Source organism: Delphinus delphis, chromosome 2, assembly GCF_949987515.2.
Source record: "Delphinus delphis chromosome 2, mDelDel1.2, whole genome shotgun sequence".
NCBI lineage: Eukaryota > Metazoa > Chordata > Mammalia > Artiodactyla > Delphinidae > Delphinus > Delphinus delphis.
The window spans coordinates 99,123,210-99,142,159 of NC_082684.1; the positions used below are offsets into that span (position 1 = coordinate 99,123,210).

Consider the following 18,950-nt stretch of genomic DNA (forward strand, 5'->3'; position numbering starts at 1 on the left):
TATTCAGTTGATCCAGCACCATTTATTGAAAAGCCCATCCTTTCACCATTGTGCCACAGTGCTACCTCCTTTTTCATAAATCAAATGTCTAAATATGTGAGGATTTACTTCTGGACTAGCTATTCTGTTCCATGGGTTTAGTCGCCTATTTTTGCATACCATCTTACTGTCTTTATAATAATAAGATCTATTCTACTTTATTTTTTTTTGCGGTACGCGGGCCTCTCACTGTTGTGGCCTCTCCCATTGCGGAGCACAGGCTCCGGACGCGCAGGCTCAGTGGCCATGGCTCACGGGCCCAGCCGCTCCGCGGCATGTGGGATCTTCCAGGACCGGGGCACGAACCCATGTCCCCTGCATCGGCAGGCAGACTCTCAACCACTGCGCCAACAGGAAAGCCCTAAGCTCTATTTTAAAACTTGATATTCGCCTCAAAAAAAGAGCCACTTTGTTTTTCAACATTGTCTTGGTTATTATTCCCCGTTGCATTTGAATGGAAATTTTAGATAAATCTTGTATCTAAAAATGAACCCACACTTTGATTTATATTGTATTGCATCTGTGGATGAAGGGAATTTTTTTTTTTTTTTTTGCTGCGTTGGGTCTTCGTTGCTGCGTGCGGGCTTTCTCTAGTCGTGGTGAGCAGGGACTACTCTTCGTTGTGGTGCATGGGCTTCTCTTTGCGGTGGCTTCTGTTGTTGTGGAGCATGAGCTCTAGGCACACGAAATTCAGGAGTTGCAGCACGTGGGCTCAGTAGTTGTGGCTCACGGGCTCTAGAGTGCAGGATCCAGTAGTTGCGGCACATGGGCTTAGTTGCTCCATGGCATGTGGGATCTTCCTGGACCAGGGATCGAACTCGTGTCCCCTGCATTGGCAGGTGGATTCTCAACCACTGTGCAAGCAGGGAAGTCCCTGAAGGGAATTCTTATCTTTACAATATTGAGTATTCCAATCCATAAACATTTATTTAGATCTTCTTTGGTTTCTCTTAGTGTTTTATAGCTTTTGTGTAGAGGTCCTATACCTCTTTTACTAGATTTATTCTAGTTATTTAATAGTTTCTGATGCTGTTGTAAACAGTATCTTCTATTTTAAAAATTCCATTTTCTAACCATTGAGTGCTGGTATATTGAAATACAGTTGATTTACAGTGGAAATACAATTGATACTGGCATTGTATCCAGCAGTCTTGCTGAAGTCATTTACTAATTCTAATCATTAATCTATAACTGTTCTTTTGGATTTTCTACATGCCTAACCCTGCTCTTTGAGAATAATGAACGTTTTATTTCTGCCTTTCCAATTCTTATACCAGTTCTTTATGTTTTGCCCTATTGCTTTGGCTGGGATCATCAGCACAATGTTGGAGAGTGGACATCCTTTAGCAGGCATCACTTCATAGCCCAGGGGCGGGGGTGCGTAGGGGACGGAACCCTCATCACCTGATCAAAGTTAACACCACCGATAATGGAACAAGTCAAAGTCTTGTATCACCTACTAGGATGCAATGACAAGAACACAGCATGGCTTCGGAGAGATTCATGTCAAAGACGCTTGACCTGAATGGAAATATGAGGAAACCTCAGACAAGCACACATTGAGGAGCAGTCTACAAATAACTGGCTGGTCATCTTTAAAACGTTCAAGGTCATGAAAGTCAAAGAATCAAGGAACTGTTCTAGATTGAAGGCTAGAGCCCTGATGAGTACATGCAGAGAGTGATCTAAATTGGACCCTTTTGCTAAGGGCATTATCAGGACAGCTGGCAAGACTTGAATCCAGTCAGAGGATTGATGGTAGGAATATACCAATTTCCTGATCCCCATGGTTATGTAGGAGAAGATCCTTGTTTATGGGAAATAATTTAAAGTATTTAGGAGGTGGTAGGATATTACATCGGTAATTTACTTTCAAATTGTTCAGGAAAACACTTCTTTGTACTGTACTTGCAACTTTTCTGTAATTTTGCCTTGCGATTGATTGTTTCAAAATAAAGAAAACAATCCAAACTTCATTCCCGAGAGAACCACCAGGTGGAGTCCTTAGACCAGAGAGCTGATTTGACAAGCCCTTCTCTTATTCAATTAAAAACAAAAGGGTAAGCAATTATACTCCAATAAAGATGTTAAAAAACAAAAACAAAACAAAACAAAAAAACCAGAAGGGTTTATTTCTTTACTTTAAAAAAGGAAAGTAGTATGGGTTTCCCTTGCTTCAGCTCACAAACAGGGACATAAGCTATAGCTGGTTTTATTCATTTTAGGGTATCTCTAGGAAGTTGAGAACAGGTTTTCTTTTTTGATTTCATTTCTCTTGGCTAGGGTTTCTCAACCTCCTCGGCACCTTTGGGGGCTGGATAATTCTTTGCTGCGGGGACCGTCTTGTGCATTCCACGATGTTTAGCAGCATCCCTGGCCTCTACCCACTAGATGTCAGTACAGACGTCTCCAGGGAGACAAAAATCACCCCCTGGGTGAGAACCACTGTCTTTGCAATGAGATGTGCTCTGCTCTGGGCACGCTGGTGCCCATCTGCTCAACAGGACCACCCTTGGTGTAGCTGATACAGAGTGGGGGGGTGCCCAGGGGAGGGGCAGCTTTGGGTGGTAGGAGCCGCTGTGTCATGTAGGGGGCGCTGTTCCGTGCACGGACAAGCCGCAGAGCCTGGGGCGTCAGGACATTCTGAGACAACCAGCAGGACGGATAAAGCCTTGGCTCATGAAGGAAAGCAGCCGAGAAGTCTGGGACAGGATGCAAACTCCTTTCTCATGACAGTCGGCCCCTAGCTGCCTCTCAGCCGGCTGGGCAGAACCTTACAGTGCCAGAGAATGGCTATGGTGTATTACTTTCCATCACCCTTGCTTGTTCTTATTAAAATAACCTTCCTTTTACTTCACTTCTCCACCTCCTTCCCGTTTGCGTCCTGTGATCTAAACCTCCACCCCTCACATGCTCCCAGGGGCCCCAAGCTTGCAGGCTTAAGGGTCCTCCAGCCACATTATCAATGATTTAAATGCAATGAAGGGCAGTCCCCCAAGTTCAAGGGAACTGCACCATTGGCCACATTTAGACTATGTTGCCCCCCTCCCCCACCGCCATTTTGTACTTAAAGCTCCATTCACCCCCCTCCTTCCCACTATAAGTGCATCTCCTGTAAAAAGTGCAATTCTCCCCAGCCCTTTGAAGAGGTACAACGTATAAAATCAGCAGTGGCCTGGGAGGGATGGGGACATGCATCTGGGGACCACTGTGAGGTGCCAAAGACTTTGGGGACAAGGTCAGAAAAATGTCATCCCCTGGCAATGAAGACAGCTTAAACTGAATGCATCGTGGCCCTGTTTGGCCAGCTGCAGAAGTGACCATCCCTCCTGCCAAGAGCCAGCCTCCCTCCCGGGGCACACGATGGAGCACCCTCGCCAGTGGGTGGCCCCAGACAAGTCACTTCAGCTCTACGAGCCTCGGTCTGTGAAATGAGGGGTTTAGAGGACATGCCCCACGAGTCCATCATGCAGAACAAAATCCATAGATGTGTCCTGCCCCAACAGAGTCCAGATAATCTTAAGGTCGGACCATTTGCAAACAGGCATTTTATGTGGTCAGTCCCTTTTAACAAGGGGGTGATTGGTTCTTAGGCCTTTGTGAACACCTTCTCAACTCCGCACTGCACTCGCCAGCCCCGGGACAGGCTGGCTCAGCCACTGCCGGGCGGGTATGTGCTGCCCGCTGGCCTTCTTGTAGGTGGTGTCCTTTGGTAATAACAGGACTTGATTTCTGGTTCAGTTGCAAACATGTTAAACCATGAATTCTCAGTGGACAAAAAGCTCTAGGGGCTAAAATGGTGCCCTGCACCAGAGGTGCTTAGCAAGTTGCTGGTTTTAATTCAATCAGGCTCCTGGTGGAGGTTGAATTCTTACTGATATTCTGCCCAGTCCTGGCTACTGTCTCCCAAACACACTCACTCAGTCCTTCATTACGTCACATTTGACAACTCGGGCCAAGTCCTGCTCGTGGCGGCAGCTAGCTGGCAGGTCGCATAGCCTCCCCCCGCTTTCCGAGAGCTGCACGCTGCTCCCCACCTCCGGCCACGTGGTCACTGGAAGGGCTCCGGGGCCACGTGTCCCTGTGGCCAGAACTGGTGGAACCGGGCAAACACAGATGCAAGGCAGACGAACCCGGGCCCGAAGCAGATTCAGAAACCTTTAGAGGGCTGGATGGGCACCAATTTTTCTTGGGAGCTCTGAGTGGTTTTGTCATTTGTCCCATCAAGTGGACAGAGAGGAGGCACTGCTGCAATGAGGGTCCAGGTGACACTTAATGCTTGTCCCAGGGCTCCCAAGCCCCGGCTACATCTTTCCTGAAATTCCGAAACAACCCTGGAATCCCAAAACAACGGCCCTCCCCGACTTTTGTCTTTTCCCAAGTCAGTTCTAGTCAGCGCATTTCCTATAATGTGCAGACAAAGGACTCCTAGTAAGTACAACTCCGACCTCACAGAGAGGCCAGGGTAAAAATCCCATGTAGTGCGGAGCCCACAGGTGCGGGGATTTCAGCCACTGTGTGGAAGACAAGCTGTGACCTAACGAAATCACACTCGCAGCCAGGTGAAGAGGCTTGCAGTCTGGGCTTCTGTGGCCTGAAGAAGGTCTGTTTGCCAAAGGACACCCTGGAGCTGGAACTCTGGGATTCTCCCACGACTTTGCTGCAGCATTATTCGCTAAAGCTCAAAGACCTTGAAATAAAAGCACACATAAAGCCGTTTCACACACTGGCCGGTACCCACGTTTCAACGTTGTGCCTTGGGAAGAAACACAGGCTCCTTTGCCATGAAATGTTAACTCTTTTATTAATTTAGGGTTAACACTGTATTTGCTTTGTGGATTTCATTTTTGGAGTTGTGGATTCAACAAACAACAGCTGGGCTCCCCCCCAGCTCACAGGGGACTCGTCAAATGTGTTACAGTCAAAGACGGGAGCAGGACGAAATGGAGAACGAGCTCGAAAAAATTTAAGGCAAATGTTACTCCCATATTAAAGGGACTTGATCAAGCAGATCTGTGCATATCAATGAAAATATATGAAATATTTGTCAAAATAATTAACATTGGTAAAAATCAGAACACGTAGCTTATAAAATACCCACACAGGTTTGGCAAAAATAAATCCAGCCGTGTCGTTAGGCTCATAGCACACACAGACGCAGGGGCGCCCACCTTAAGAACAAGTCTCCTGGAAAGCAGGGCCAATGTATTTTCAAAGCAATTCCACAAAATGGGACACGACAGACAATTAACAGTTCACAGGCTGGGTTTACATTTTGGTAGGAAGAATTGCTTGGTCGTTGGGGCACCTTTTGGCCAGCCCCCGGGACGCCTCCTGGGGACCCTCTGTGTTAGGCAGAGGTGACCGTTCATCTGGGCCATGAGACTCCCAGAGACACAGATAGGATGCAGAGACCAGGGACCTTCAGCTCCCTCAGAGGAAAGGGCGGCAGAGGAAGGAGGGTCCCTCCAACCCATCCGTTTGGGATTAGACTTCCTAAGCCATGGCTGCAGTTTCAGAAGTCGCTGATTATGGAGAAATAGATGCTCCATCCCCAGTGGTCACACGTTTGAAGCCCCAAAATCTGTTTTATTTACAGTCTGACCAAACCATCCCCCAGACTGTGGCAGGCAGATGAGCAGGTATGCCCCTTAGCCCTCCATCACGCAGGGGCACAGCCCAGGGGTCTGCGGGCTGCCCAAAAGCACGGGGAGAAGAGCAATGCACCAAGCATCCTGCCTTTCTGCTTTGGTCTCGAAGATTCAGTAAACTTATGGTTCCAGAAGCTGCTCTGAAGCCGGAGCTGTGGATTCCTGGAATTGGTTCTGTTCCCGTTGTGAGTTAGCCAGAAGAATGGAGCCAGCAAGCAGGGTGTGAGAGGACATCGCCGACACCTCCTCGAAGCCCTCACCCACCTGGCCTGGGCGCCCAGAGATGCTGCGGAAGGACCTCTCTCCTGGGGAGATAAAGCTGTCAGATGCAGGGTACCACTCCTGAAACAGACTCTGGCCGACAGCCTGGAGGAAGGTGGACGGACAGACAGGAGGGGCCCTGCCCTGTGCGGGCGGCCGGGCGCCCCTACCCAGCCAGGAGGCAGGTGCGGCAGCAGAACTGGATGAAGAGCTTGCGTTCGCAGAGCCGGTTGGACTTGACCATCTCGCAGAAGGTCTCATCGGCTGGGCCCCCGGGAAGGAGAAAGGAGAGACATGTGAGATTTGGGGGCCAGTTAGGATTGTTCCCATCACCCCACTCTGCTGGGGACATAGTGGGAGCGGGGGTGGCAGCCCTCCCAGTCACCCCTGTGATATGTGGTGGGCCTGGCGCGGCAGAGGCCAGAGCTGAGTCTGGGAGACAAAAGCAGACTCGGGGTGGCAGGGGAGTGGGCGGGGCCTGGGGACACCTAGGCTGTGCCAGAGAGCCCTTGTGGTCCCTGTTCCTCTTCCTGGACAGTTGTGCTGGGGGACTTGGGAGGAAGATGGGGTCAGGCCTGGCAGGGGCAGGATGGAGGCTACGCCGTGATCCCGGGGACACACCAAATGGGAGAGGAAGGGGGTCACCAAGAGGGAAAGGCTGAGGGGGAAGGGAAGAGCCGTGGAGGCTGGCCCCTCCCCTCGGCAGCTGGCTTTTGAGGATGTTGCCATTCATGGGAACCGGGAGACCCCCCCGGGGACAGCCTCCCTTTCCCGGGCTGGATACATAACCCAAGGAGGTGGCTTCCTAAATCAGGAGCTTCCTGGCCTTTGAAGGGACATAATTCTGCAAGCCAAGAAAACCACCTTGTGGTTCACAGGGCGTGCCCAGGGTGCTCTCCGCGGGCTTCACGCTCTGCCAGGCCAGGGCCGGTGCCAGCTCCGTGCCCACGGACAGCATGGCACTGGCGGTTACCCTCTCCTGCACGCCTGCCAGCTCGCAGTGCCCAGAGCCAGCCCCAGACTGCTCCTCCCTAGGCTTGCTGAGCCATGGAGGCTCCTTCTCGCCATGGCACGTCTGCCCACGGCCCCTGCACTGGGTCTCCAGGCCAGAGTCCCCTGCCAAGCCTTCTCTTGCCCGGAATCCCCAAGCTGGTCTCCTCTGAGATCCTGTTTTCACAGCCCATCCTTGCCTCTCCCTGTCGGCTTAGAGCACCAGGGCTCTCCCACAGCACAGAGGCAGGTCCTTCCCATGGACACGCGGGCCTTGACACATGTGCAGGGAGGCTGAGAGCCTTCAGGCCTCCTGACTTTGACCTCCAAGGTCTGGCCTCTCCTAACACATGTCACCACACCCAGGCCATCTTGGGCTTATGGCAGGAGAGTGGGAACGGTGCGAGAACAGAATCATTTGTAAGAGTTACTCAACGGACCGACCCGCACTAGCTGTGCTGGTAGTGGAGATGCCTGTCTGGTCAATGTGAGAGGCCTAAAGGGAAGGGAGGAGGCCCAGGGGAGAGCCAAGTGGTCACTGAGAGGAGGGGCCACAGGGCTGTCCAAGGGACTGCAGTCCCTGCATCTTCTTTTCCTTTCTCTTCTGCCCGGGGCAGCCCCGAGGTAGCTCAGGGCGGTCACCCACCCATGCTCACCGTTGCTGCACGTGTGGTTGGTGATGCATGAGGTTCCCAGCTGTGTGAAGCCTGTCTTACACCGGCTGCAGTTCCTGCTGGAGCCTTCACAGCTCAAGCAGCTCTCGTCACACCTGCAGGGGAACACGGGTTCCCAGATGGGAAAGAGACACAGTCACTCCAGGCCCCTTCCCAGAGCCCTCCCGCCCTCCCGCACTGCACCCCCTGGCTGTAACTGTGCCCCCCACGACGGCCCGAGACCCTGGCCAAGCATCTGCATGTATCTCCTCTATTGCCCTGGGAGCGCGGAGACGGTCACGGCCAGTTGGCAGGAGGATGCCTGGAGCTGAGGATGGGCCCAGGTCTCTGAACCTCCCCGTGGCTCACCTGGATGCCCTCCTGGGCACTGTGGCCACAGGTGGCTCCCTGAGGATGTCAGCATTGACTCTTGGGGCTTGGGGCCAGGCTCCCCTGAATGTGATGGACATGACCCTGGGGCTAGCCGGGGCTGAGCCTCCTTTGTGGTGACGTCGGACAGAGGGTGGGGATGCCCTTTCGACCTGTCCCGGAGACGGGACCCAGGACTATTGCTGACAGAGTGCCATGACCTTGGGGGTGGGAGGGTCGGCACACTCCACCGTCCCGTGCGTTTATCTGCGTCTGTCTGTGGCTGCGTCTGTGGCACTGGAGCTGAGCGGCTACTCTGGAGACTGTACGGCCAGCAAAGCCTAAACGACTCACCGTCGGGCCCTTCACAGAAGAGCCTGCCGACGCCCCTTCCTGCTCTGGGCCATGAAGGGACCTGGGCTGTACCTGCTGCCTTCTCCGCGTCCAGCTCCAGGGACTGGGTCTCCCTAGACCCACCTCCCAGCTCCCTGTCAGCTGCAGGCCCGGGAGCAGGGCTCGGACAGGGTGGGCGGGGCATCAGGTAGGCAGTGCTTGGGACAGATGCCACCTCCCAGGCAGCGACCAGACGCCAACAGCACGGCTCACTGTAGGCCTCCTTCCTGAGTGGGCCTGTGCCGGGGTCAGGTGCCATCATGGATTCTGCCTGCATGGGGCCTCCGGGACAGCAGGCCCTCAGCCTGGCTTTTGTTCTCCTGGGGTCACTGAGGGCACCTCCAAACTGGAGTTCGGGCCCATAGTTTATGTTTATAAACGTGTAAACCCACAGGCAAACCGCATCCTCCTGCAGCAAGAGCCTGCCCTCCCCCCTCACAGACCCTGGAGCGGGAGGACAGGGCCCGACGTGCAGACTCTTACTGCGCACTTTGGGGAAGATCCCAGGGCCCGGCCCCTGCTGCACCGCTCTGGCCGGGCCACAGGCCCCTCATGCCACTGCACAGGGGACCACTCCCCCCAACTCCCGCTTCTCTCACAGATGATGTCTGCTAGACAGGAGCTAGGGCCAAGCCAAGCCATGTAATTGGTGGTCAGCTGTCTCGAAGGCCCTGGCTGAGGGCTGCTTTGCTATAAACAGTAAGGGGGCGGCTACAGTGGAGACCCGGCTGCACACAGCTCTCTTTCTTCTCCAAATTCAGCCTCACAGAGCCTCAGGATCTCCACGGCAGCCCCCGGGGCTGTGTCGGTTTTCTTCGGCCATGTAACAAATGACCATGATGCAGCAGCTCAACCCACCACTTTTCAGCATCTCCCCGTTCCGCAAGCAGAGGCCCGGGCAGCCTCGGACGGGCTCGCTCTCAGGGCCTCACAAGGCCTCGGTCAGGTGTCGGCCAGCCTGGGCTCGGATCTGGAGGCCCCGGCTTGGGGAAAAATCCGGCACCAGGCCGCTCCCCCAACTGCCTCGGGGCCCCTGTTTCTCCGAGAGACCCTCTTGGCTCCTCCGTCAAGGTTACCGTGCCTGGCAGGTGGTTCTCTTCGGCAGGGGGCTTTCAAGACGCCTCTGGTTCTGCCCTCACCCGCAAACACCACAGCGACTGTCCTGCCAAACTCTGCAGGGCGGCGCCCGATGCAGTCCTCTCCCTGCCCTGCTGCTGGACCACTTCCCCGCCTCCCGTCTTTAGGCAGTTCCAGGTGACAGTCAGATGGCAGATATCTCGTCACACTGGGCACAGGACAGAGCAGAAGGCCTGCCTGACTCTTGCCCTGCCTCAACATACCCAGGAGGGGCAGGGGGAGGGAGGGTGGTAGGAGGGTGGGGGGCAGACACCCCACCGAGTTGCTCTGTCTTCAAAGAGGTCCTTGATCCCCCTTCTAGGTCCTCTTCCTAAGTCTTGGGGTGGCCGGCGCCTCTTTTGAGATACTCATCATGGACTGTTCTCGGCCGTGGGCTTCAGCATAACGGGTCTCGACTCGGCATGCAGGCTGCCGACCTGGCAGGCCTGCGTCCCGGCCCGGCTTTTCCCCATGAGCCCTGCCTAGCTGCTCGCTCCCTCGAGGCTGCCCGGGCCGGCACTCAGCATTCTGGGGCCTTCGGGAAGCCAGGCTCTCTGAACGCTGCTGCTGCCTCGGTGGGGAGAGGCCCAAGGCCATTTGTCCTTCCAGAGGCATCCACACTGAGGGGTCTCCAGAGCCCTGGGACTCGGGAGACGGGAATTCTCTGAAGTGCTGCAATTCACCACCTAGGCGTCCCGTGCAGGGCGCTTCCTGGGGGTCTATCTCTGAGGCCTGCTGTGTCAGCCCCAGCACTGGACGCTCCTCCAGGACTGAAAGCTTTGCCACGCGTGGAGGTGAGCACCCAGGGAGCTCCTGCCCTCCTCAGCTGAGGAGGGGCTCACGGGGGCTGCCTGCCCCCTGCCTCCTGGCACTGGGGACCCCATAGCTTCTGGGTGCCCTGCGGGGGCTGGCTGCCATACTCGTGGGAATTCGCAGCATCCTCTGAGAGCCAGGGTGTCTGACAAACGAAACTGATTATCACTGTGTAATTCCGCATTGTCCCTGGCTGCCATACTTAGGGTAATCACCCTGGAACCAGCTGGCTGGTTAAAATGAAACTTTACTTCAGACACCGGTGCCGAGGGTCCTTCACGGGACTCAGCAAGGCTGGGTGAAGGTGGCTGGGTAGTGGGGCTGAAACCCTAACCCTCTTTGAGTGGGTCCCACAAGCGCAAGGAGCAGGTGGTCTCTCATTTGCTCACATAGGTTGTTGGTTTTTGTTTGTTTGTTTGTTTTAAAGAATAGGTTACAATCCACAAGAGTTCTCAAACACAGCCTGAGAGGATCTCAAAGATCCCCACTGTGGGTCCCCAGCTGTGAGCTGCCAGGTGGGCATGGTCTCCCTGCACTGCTCTGAAGTGGGCGCCTGAGGCTCCCTCTTTGAGTCTACGTCAGAGGGACGGTCCCTTCCCCACTCCCACCATCATGATCTTCAAGGTCACCTGCAGACTCCTCATCGTCACTCTCAGCCTAGACGAGACAGACTGCCCTGCCCTGTTCCTGGGCTCCAGGTGATGAGGCCTGACATGAGGCAAGATTCAGCAGGACAAGAGGACACCAAGCAGACGGCTTCTCCCTTCACTGCCCGCATCCCGTGACAAGAGAGAACACTGCTCAGAGCCCCCAAAAAAGGACGGTGCGCCTTGCGGACACACGGGAGGGAGCGGAAAAGGAGAACGAGCAGGGTTATAACATCTCTGCACTGGCTGGAAGAGGCTTTAGAATGAGGAAGTTGTCGGGATCTTGTATTTTCTCTAAATTATCCAATTTAAATTTTAAACAAATCCTACACATGGTTTCCTTAATGACATGCTGTGAACACACTGTGGTCCGGGGTGCAGGTGGGGCTCCCTAGCGTCTGCCCCGGGGTGGTGGCTCCGCCAGTCAGGGCCCCGTCCTCCGCGTCCTGCCCTCCCAGCCACACAGCGCCGGATACACAGTAGGTCTCCACAGATACTCAGGACGTGAACAAAGGCATGAGGGCCGCCGCCTGACTGTGACCTTGGCCATCACCACCTGCAGGGTCCCCCCCTCTGTAAACGGGTTCCTGTCTGCCCACTGCACCCACTGCTGTCGTGGAACATGGCACACCCTGCCCCCAGCCCCTGGGACAGGGGCCACCAGACCCAGCCCTCCTGCCACTCCTCCACAGGCACCGCTGACCGCCCTTCCCCGGCCATCTCGGGCTAAGTCAGGAGGACTGCCTGGAACGCGCACATACCTTCGGCACACTTTGTGGGGCAAGCCCGGCATCTCCTCGGGGTAGAAGCCCTCGCCACAGGCTGGCACACATTTCCAGTCTTGGAAGTGGAAGTTTGGGGCACAGTGAATACATTCTTCTCTGCTGGGCCCTGAGGGGTACGGGAAAAGCAGCAGAGGTCAGGGACCGCCCACCTGCCCATCACGTGTCCAAGACCTGCTGCAGCACCTGTGAGATCCAGGTCCTATTCAGACGCCCCAAGGCCACCACACAGCTAGATTCACCCAGGTGCCACTGTGCATCTGCACTGGGCCCGCCTCGCCACTCCTGGGAGGTGGGCCTCACGCCCACATCTCACGGATGGGGACACGGAGGCTGCATCAAGCTCAGCACACCTCCCGCTGCCCGGGCCGCGTTCATCGGCCCTGATGCCAGGTGTCTCCTTCCCCAGCAGGCCTGGGCCCGATTCCGGCTAGGGCGGCCACAGGTAGCTCTGAGTTCTCAAAATGTGGCCTGGCCAAACACACTTACACACCGGATTTCAGAGACATAGTTAAAAAAAAAAAAGTGCAGTAGCTCGTTGATTTTTTAAATATTGATTACATGTAGAAATGATGGCATTTAGATACATGGGGTTAAATAAGATGTTATAATTATTTTCACCTGTTTCTTGAGGGAACTTAAAGCTGCATCAGTAGCTCACATCGTATTTCTAGTGGACAGAACTTGGTGTAAGAATATGTGGGAAAAGGGAAAGAAGAGGTTTGGGGGCCTGGGGTTGACAGGTATTTGGTGTGAAGGATCAGGACTCTTTCAACAGAGAAAAAACAGCTAAGGGCTTACGGGGTGAGGCGTGGGGACAGAAAAGGCAAGAGCTCTGAACAAAGGGTCAAGGGTCGTGAAGGAAAATCTGCAGCCCAGTCAGGAGGCCTCATCAGCCTGGGCAGGCAGTGGTCCAGAGAGAAGAAACCGTGCTGTCCATCTGTCTGTCTGCCCATCTGTTCATTCACTCAGGCCAACGACAAGTCAGTGCTGGGTGTGCACTTCCGTGTCAGAGTCCCCAAGGAGCATCAGAGAGGCAGCGAGGTGGCCACCGGCTGGCGGCTTAGAGGATCGAACTCAGGGAGAAATCATCTCAGATGCTCACGGAGACCACAGCCCCTCCTTAGACCTCCCCCCACTGTGGTCCTGTCTCGGCTTGAGGCCTGACAGCTGAGGCACAGGTGGAATGAATTCTGGACCTACGGGGGGACTCTGGGCTGCGTCATGGGAGGACCCCTTTGCAGACGGGGGTCTGCAGGGCGGCTCTGCAAGTCCCGAGGTTTGGTGCTCCGGCAGCTGGTTTCTGCTCTCAGAACCATAGCTTCCAGCTTGGAAGGGGATTCTGAGCTCACCCAGGAGTGAGCGTGAGGCAGAAGCGGGAGCCCTTGGGGTTCCAGGGCCTTCACGAGGAGTAGCTGCCCACCCGCCTGGGGTCTCCATGGGGGTGTCCTCCCTCTGTTGCAGCAACGCAGTGGGAGAGCCGCCCCACAAATGCGTCCAGTTTATGTCCTTCTGGATGGACGGCTGCTCTTGTGCCCCAGCCCCCATCACTTATCTGCAGGGAGCATCTGGCGTTGGTGCCCCCCACAACCCCCATCACCCATGTCCTACTGCCCGGGCCGCCAGGGTCCCCAGTGCCTTAGGAGCTTCCGCAATGGGAAATAACACTCATTCTTATTTGCTCCTAGTTTAATGCTCAATTTGCTAAACTTAAAAGCGGATGGGGCTTCCCTGGTGGCGCAGTGGCTGAGAGTCCGCCTGCCGATGCAGGGGACATGGGTTCGTGCCCCGGTCCGGGAAGATCCCACATGCCGCGGAGCGGCTGGGCCCGTGAGCCATGGCCGCTGAGCCTGCGCGTCCGGAGCCTGTGCTCTGCGACGGGAGAGGCCACAGCAGTGAGAGGCCCGCGTACCGCCAAAAAAAAAAAAAAAAAAAAAAAAAAAATGGATGAAACCCGTTCAGCTGGGGTTAGAAGAAGAGAAAGCCCTGGGATGGGCAGAGGCGCCGGCCCCATGACAGCGTGAAGGTGCTCAGTGCTGCTGAGGCGCGCACTCCAAAGTGGCAGGTTTTATGTCCCGGATCTTTTACCACGATGACAAAAGCTGAGTCAACACAGATCTCCTAGAGCAACTATTTTCACTACTACTAAACACTGTGAACTTTGTAATTCAAAGTCTCTCAGGGATTCCATTTAGTCACAAGGCTTTCCAGGCGTCAGACACTTGAAAAGCGGACACATCATAAAAATCGTAGCAAAACGGGTGATGCTTAGGCGGGATCCACTGCATCATTTGTGGGGCCCGGGACAAAGTGAAAACACAGGGCCCTTATTCAAAAGGCAGGAAAAACGTGCTATGAAGGGTGCTAAGATACAAAACGCGTTCCTTTCTTCTGCCATCTCTCTCTTGACCTGTCATGGGGGTTTTTATCTGCTATTTCATGTCGTGCTCCCCTGGGTGAGGACTGGCCCTCGTGCCCCTCAACTCCACACACATGTGCCCCACTGGCCGCTAGCCGCTGACCCACGCGCCATGCCCTGCCGGGTCCCCTGCACCCACCCAAGGCAGACGGGTTCCCCAAGGGATCACATCATCTGTGCCAGAGGCTCTGGGTACTTGGACCAGGATGGGATGAGGCTTATTCCTACTGAGTCACCACTGAGTGTCCCAAGGTACTGCTGGCCTGGGGTGGGGACAGATGCCACCGTGCTCCATGCTGTACTCGTGCCTAACCACGACTCTCCCCACACCGCACCCAGGCCCCTCACAGGCGGGGAGCAGCAGTGGTCACGGAGTGGGAGCTGGGAGGGGAGGGCCAGGTGGCCAGGGGCTCCCAACAGGGACCGTGACAGGCAGCGAGGAGCCTTCAGCGCTGGAAGTGGGTGGGGTCCCTGTCCTAGCAGTGGCCGGGGTGGATGCACACGTCCCAGAGCATACAGGGAACCCGGGCAGGCAGGTGTGGGGAGCAGGGGAGACCCCTGGACAGCCTGACCCCTCAAGTGACAAAGAGGTCTCTGGACTGAGTGAGAGACTGTTTGCCAACAGGCAGTGTGGGGATGCAGACAAAGGAAACCACACTGAATAAATGAAATCAAAAGCATTATAAAGCTACACGCCTGAATTTTATGGATTCAAGTGCCTATGAAATTTAAACAAGTGACATCGGCGATGCTCTTTCAACGTGGGCTAAACAATGAGGCAAAGAAACCATGAAAATGACAGGCCACGAGGCAAACGCTAGGAAAGGCTGCTGGGCCCCTGCCTTGCAGGGGTTGTCCCAGGAGGGGGCCCCAGGAAGGCACATCTTCCAAAGGCCTTGAGAGTGCTGGTCTTTGCCATGGCATGTCCACTTCGGGTCAAGGGTCAAGGGCTCCTTGACATGGGCTCACGTGGCCACACTGGGACGGCTGCCCCGTCCTGCCATGCATCCCGGGACCCATGTTACGGCATCAGTGACTCAGCAGAGACCTAATTCTTACAGCGTTACTGCAGCAAAAACTCAACCTGATGTGGGTTTCTTAGAACAAGGACCAAAGCGCTGGGTCAGGAAGGAGGATCAAGAGGAGAAGATTCAATCAGAAACACGTATGCGTCCACAAGCTCAGAATGTGCTACAATATCCCGGTGCCAACAAGTCTGCAGCACGAAACCCAACAAGACAATCATTCTCTGCGATTCTGCATAAAAACTGCGCCTGGAAGGCAGCTATGCCATCATCTCTGTGGGAAATTACAATACACATAAAATTGTTTACAGAGATCTTTTCCTCTTTGAGTAAAATGTTCAAAATAGGGAAGACAGGTACAAGGAACTAAGGCTATGTTTTAAAAAGCCTTCTTCCTTCACCACGGGAACTTGCCCAGCCTCTCCCCGAAGATCGATGAATCGTGAAACTCCGGCACTGCTACCCTGAGGCAAGGGCTGGGTTCCACGCAAGAGCTCACTAGCAGTTAGCAATCCTTCCCGGCCTGAAAGCATCCCCTACCTGGCTGGGCTCCTGACACCGGGAAACCCAGGCTGCTCCAAGTGGGCCCTTGTGGTTTTTCTTTTTTTTTTAATTTTAAAAATTGTGGTAAAATGTACGTAACATACAATTGACCATACTAACCACTTAAGCACACAGTTCAGTGGCATTAGGTATTCATATTGCTATGCAAGCATCACCACCATCCATCCATCCCCAGATATTTTTTATCTTCCCAAGCTGAACCTCTGTACCCATTAATCACTATTCCCCTTTCCCCTCTCCCAGCCCCTGGTAGGGCTTCTGGGATTTAATGCTGCAACACCCACGGAAGCCCGCAAGTCCTAGGGCTTTCTGGGTTTCCAGGTAGTCAGCCCACCGGCCTGGGGAACTTGGGCTCCAAATGTGGCCCCCGCAGGCCGTGAACTCACCCACGCAGGTCTGGCAGGTGGGATGGCATTCCCCGCACCTGATCAGCTCAGAGTCAAAGTAGGTGCCTGGCTCACAGTCTGGAATGCAGCTGCCCCGTGCAAGGCTGTTGAAAAGAAAAAAAAGGCAGTCTTTTATATCCTTTCCAAAGCTCTAATTCAATTATGATTTGCCCTCAAATGTCTTTCATGAGAGGAACTGAAGGTTGCTAAAGCACAGCTCTCGGAGTCACTTAAGGTTCTGAACTAATGAAAGCGGCAAAGCTGTCCTGCAGCATCTCGAGGCCGGCTGGAAGGGACACCCGGGCCTGGAAGCAGAGTCTCCGCCTTCTGGTGGCTGGTGGTCCCGAAGCTCCTTCCCAAAGCCCCATGGCCTCGGTCCCTGTGCGGGAGGCTGTGCCCTCCACGCCTTCTGTGCTCTTCTGCTCTGTGACACCTTCTCTTCACTGACACCAATCACGCTAGAACCCAAGGCCCACGAGGAGAACTCGAGCACGGGTGGGTCACCCCACTGGCTCGGTCTCACTGGGCGCAGCCCTGGGTGAAGCCTTGGCATCTGTGATGCGTGAGGGGGGGTGGCAGCAAGACTGACCCTGAGTCCCAGTGGGCTCCTGCCTCGCCCTTGCTGGAAACCTTCTGTGCTTCACAATGAACCTGAGATAAAATCCGCTCCTGGGACCCAGCAGCCCTGCCTGCTGTGGCTCTGGCCTTCCTCCCTCACCTCGCTCGGCCAGGCAGTGAGCGCACGGCTTCTGGAGCAGACCCTCTGCCCCTACCCCGGGCAGGCCAGCCAAGCTTCCTGCCCCTCCGTCCCCTCAGCTGTCCGCCAAGGCTCCTGCGTGGTCAGGTTACTTTGAGGACAGAACCCTGGCAGATGTCGGGCACCCAGCAGTGTGAATGGGTGTTGGCTGCCACGGCTGCTTCAGTTCCCAAGCTCACTGCTGCACATGTTGTAGCTGGATCTGCTGCCTGACACATCAAACACATGCCGCAGGGTCTGTGAGAGCCAGAGGCTCCTGCGCTTGGTGGGGGGGACATCGGTGGGGCTGAAAGCATCTCTGTATCAAGGCGGAGGCCGACCCCAGGGCTCCCTCTCGTCCCGGCCCCCAGCTGTTCAGTCAAGTCTTTACTAATGGATGTTCCCAGCCTAAAGAGATGGACGCACGGCTCCGCCGCCCCCACTGCTTCAGTGGGACCGATGATTTGAAGCCACAGCTAAAGAGGATATTGGGCAATAAAAGGAAGCTTTCTGTGGATTACGGCTGATGATGTTTCAGTGTCCACAGCCCTCTCTGACTGCTCGTCACGGCTGCACCGCTGCCTCCACCTGGGGGGCTGCTGCCTGAGAGGCATTTTCTCCCCAGGACACAGCTCCTGGCCCGAGCATCTGACCTCCTCTCCCCTACCTGACCCACAGGAGCAGGGATGAACCGCCCCCTCCAGCACATCCCCACTGGGAAACAGGCTCCAGGGAGCTGGAAACACAGTGCCTCCCACTGACACCCTGAGTCTCCGGCCTGGGTGGGGGGCCCTGCGGGAGGGTCCCCACAGCCGAGCTCCCAGGCCCCAGTGGCGGCCAGCTGAACCTCTCCGCCTTTCCCTTCTGAGGCTCCCCTTCCTCCACATGTCACCCCTCCACTCCTCATCCTGCCTCGTCCAGCTCCCTGGGTCAGAGAACGGGCATGACGTGTGACTCTGGGGTCCTGTCCCCCTTCCCTCTCCCGACTCCCAGGAGCGTGGGGCAGTGGACCCTCTTCTCTCCGATCCCCTGATCTGGAGGAGGTGGGGCGGGCTTGGGGAACCTTAGTCATGCTGCTCCCGGAAACTGTTCCTCTCCCCGTTAGTAAGATGTGAAGAAGAATGCCATATATGTCACATACGTCATAGGTTGCTGTGAAGATTAAATGAGGCAGTGTTGGTGAGAGCAGCTGGAGTAAAATGCTGGTTTTCTTCCATCACTCCTTACTGCAAAAGAATTCAACCCTGGGGGGTTGAATTTGAGGGGAGGGGAGGCTGCAGGAACGGCAGCATCCTTGTCCCCTGGGGGCCAGGTAGAAACGCAGAGTCACAGAGCTGCTGGGTCAGCACCTGCATTTTTTTTTTTTTTTTTTTTTTTTTTTGGTGGTACGCAGGCCTCTCACTGCTGCGGCCTCTCCCGTTGCGGAGCACAGGCTCCGGATGCACAGGCTCAGCGGCCATGGCTCACGGGCCCAGCCGCTCCGTGGCATGTGGGATCTTCCCGGACTGGGGCACGAACCCACGTCCCCTGCGTCGGCAGGTGGACTCCCAACCACTGCACCACCAGGGAAGCCCAGCACCTGCATTTTAACAAGAGCCCGGTGATGCCCCCCGGCCCCGCCCCTGCTCACTGCCCTCGCTGACCCGTCCCTTTCTTCCTTAAAGTGCAGGCCCTGGTTCAAGACTGGATCGCGGGAGGGTCCATAGCACAATTTTGCACAGAATGATTTCTAAGCTTCTAGATGATAACTTCAAGGAAGAAGTAATGTATATTTGGTGGCAGTAAACAGGCTACACCAACGTTCCAAAATATTCTAGTAAAAAATCATTAGCTCGGTCAGATGCTTTTAAAGGAGGCGTGGGCTGAGCTTGGTGGAGCCGGGCAAACCAGGAATTTACAGAGTATCTCCAGAGAGCGAGCCCCCTCTGCCCTTCCCTCAGTCATCCAGACTGGGAAGGAAACTGGAGTGAGTGGGGCTCGGTGCCTAAGAAAAGGAGCTCTGTGCTTTGTTAGAACTCCCTACCCTTCCAGCCGCCAGCCCTACTTTCTATGAGAGGATCCACTCTCGCTCTTACCAATTCTCCAAATGTTGCATAAAATGTAGAC

At 55.1% G+C, this 18,950-nt stretch overlaps 1 protein-coding gene across 5 annotated transcripts in view; it reads right to left on the minus strand.

The window, feature by feature from the left end:
- Positions 1–4,799: 4,799 nt before the first annotated feature.
- PCSK6 (proprotein convertase subtilisin/kexin type 6) overlaps positions 4,800–18,950 on the minus strand; it is a 190,399-nt gene continuing 176,248 nt past the window's right edge. For all 5 annotated transcript variants that reach the window (XM_060005284.1, XM_060005283.1, XM_060005286.1 and 2 more), the window contains 4 exons: positions 16,109–16,212; positions 11,694–11,823; positions 7,598–7,710; positions 4,800–6,215 (listed from right to left, as the gene is read on the minus strand). In XM_060005284.1, coding sequence (XP_059861267.1) covers positions 6,118–6,215; positions 7,598–7,710; positions 11,694–11,823; positions 16,109–16,212 — 445 coding nt within the window. In that variant the 3' untranslated portion in view covers positions 4,800–6,117. The remainder of the gene's footprint in view (positions 6,216–7,597; positions 7,711–11,693; positions 11,824–16,108; positions 16,213–18,950) is intronic.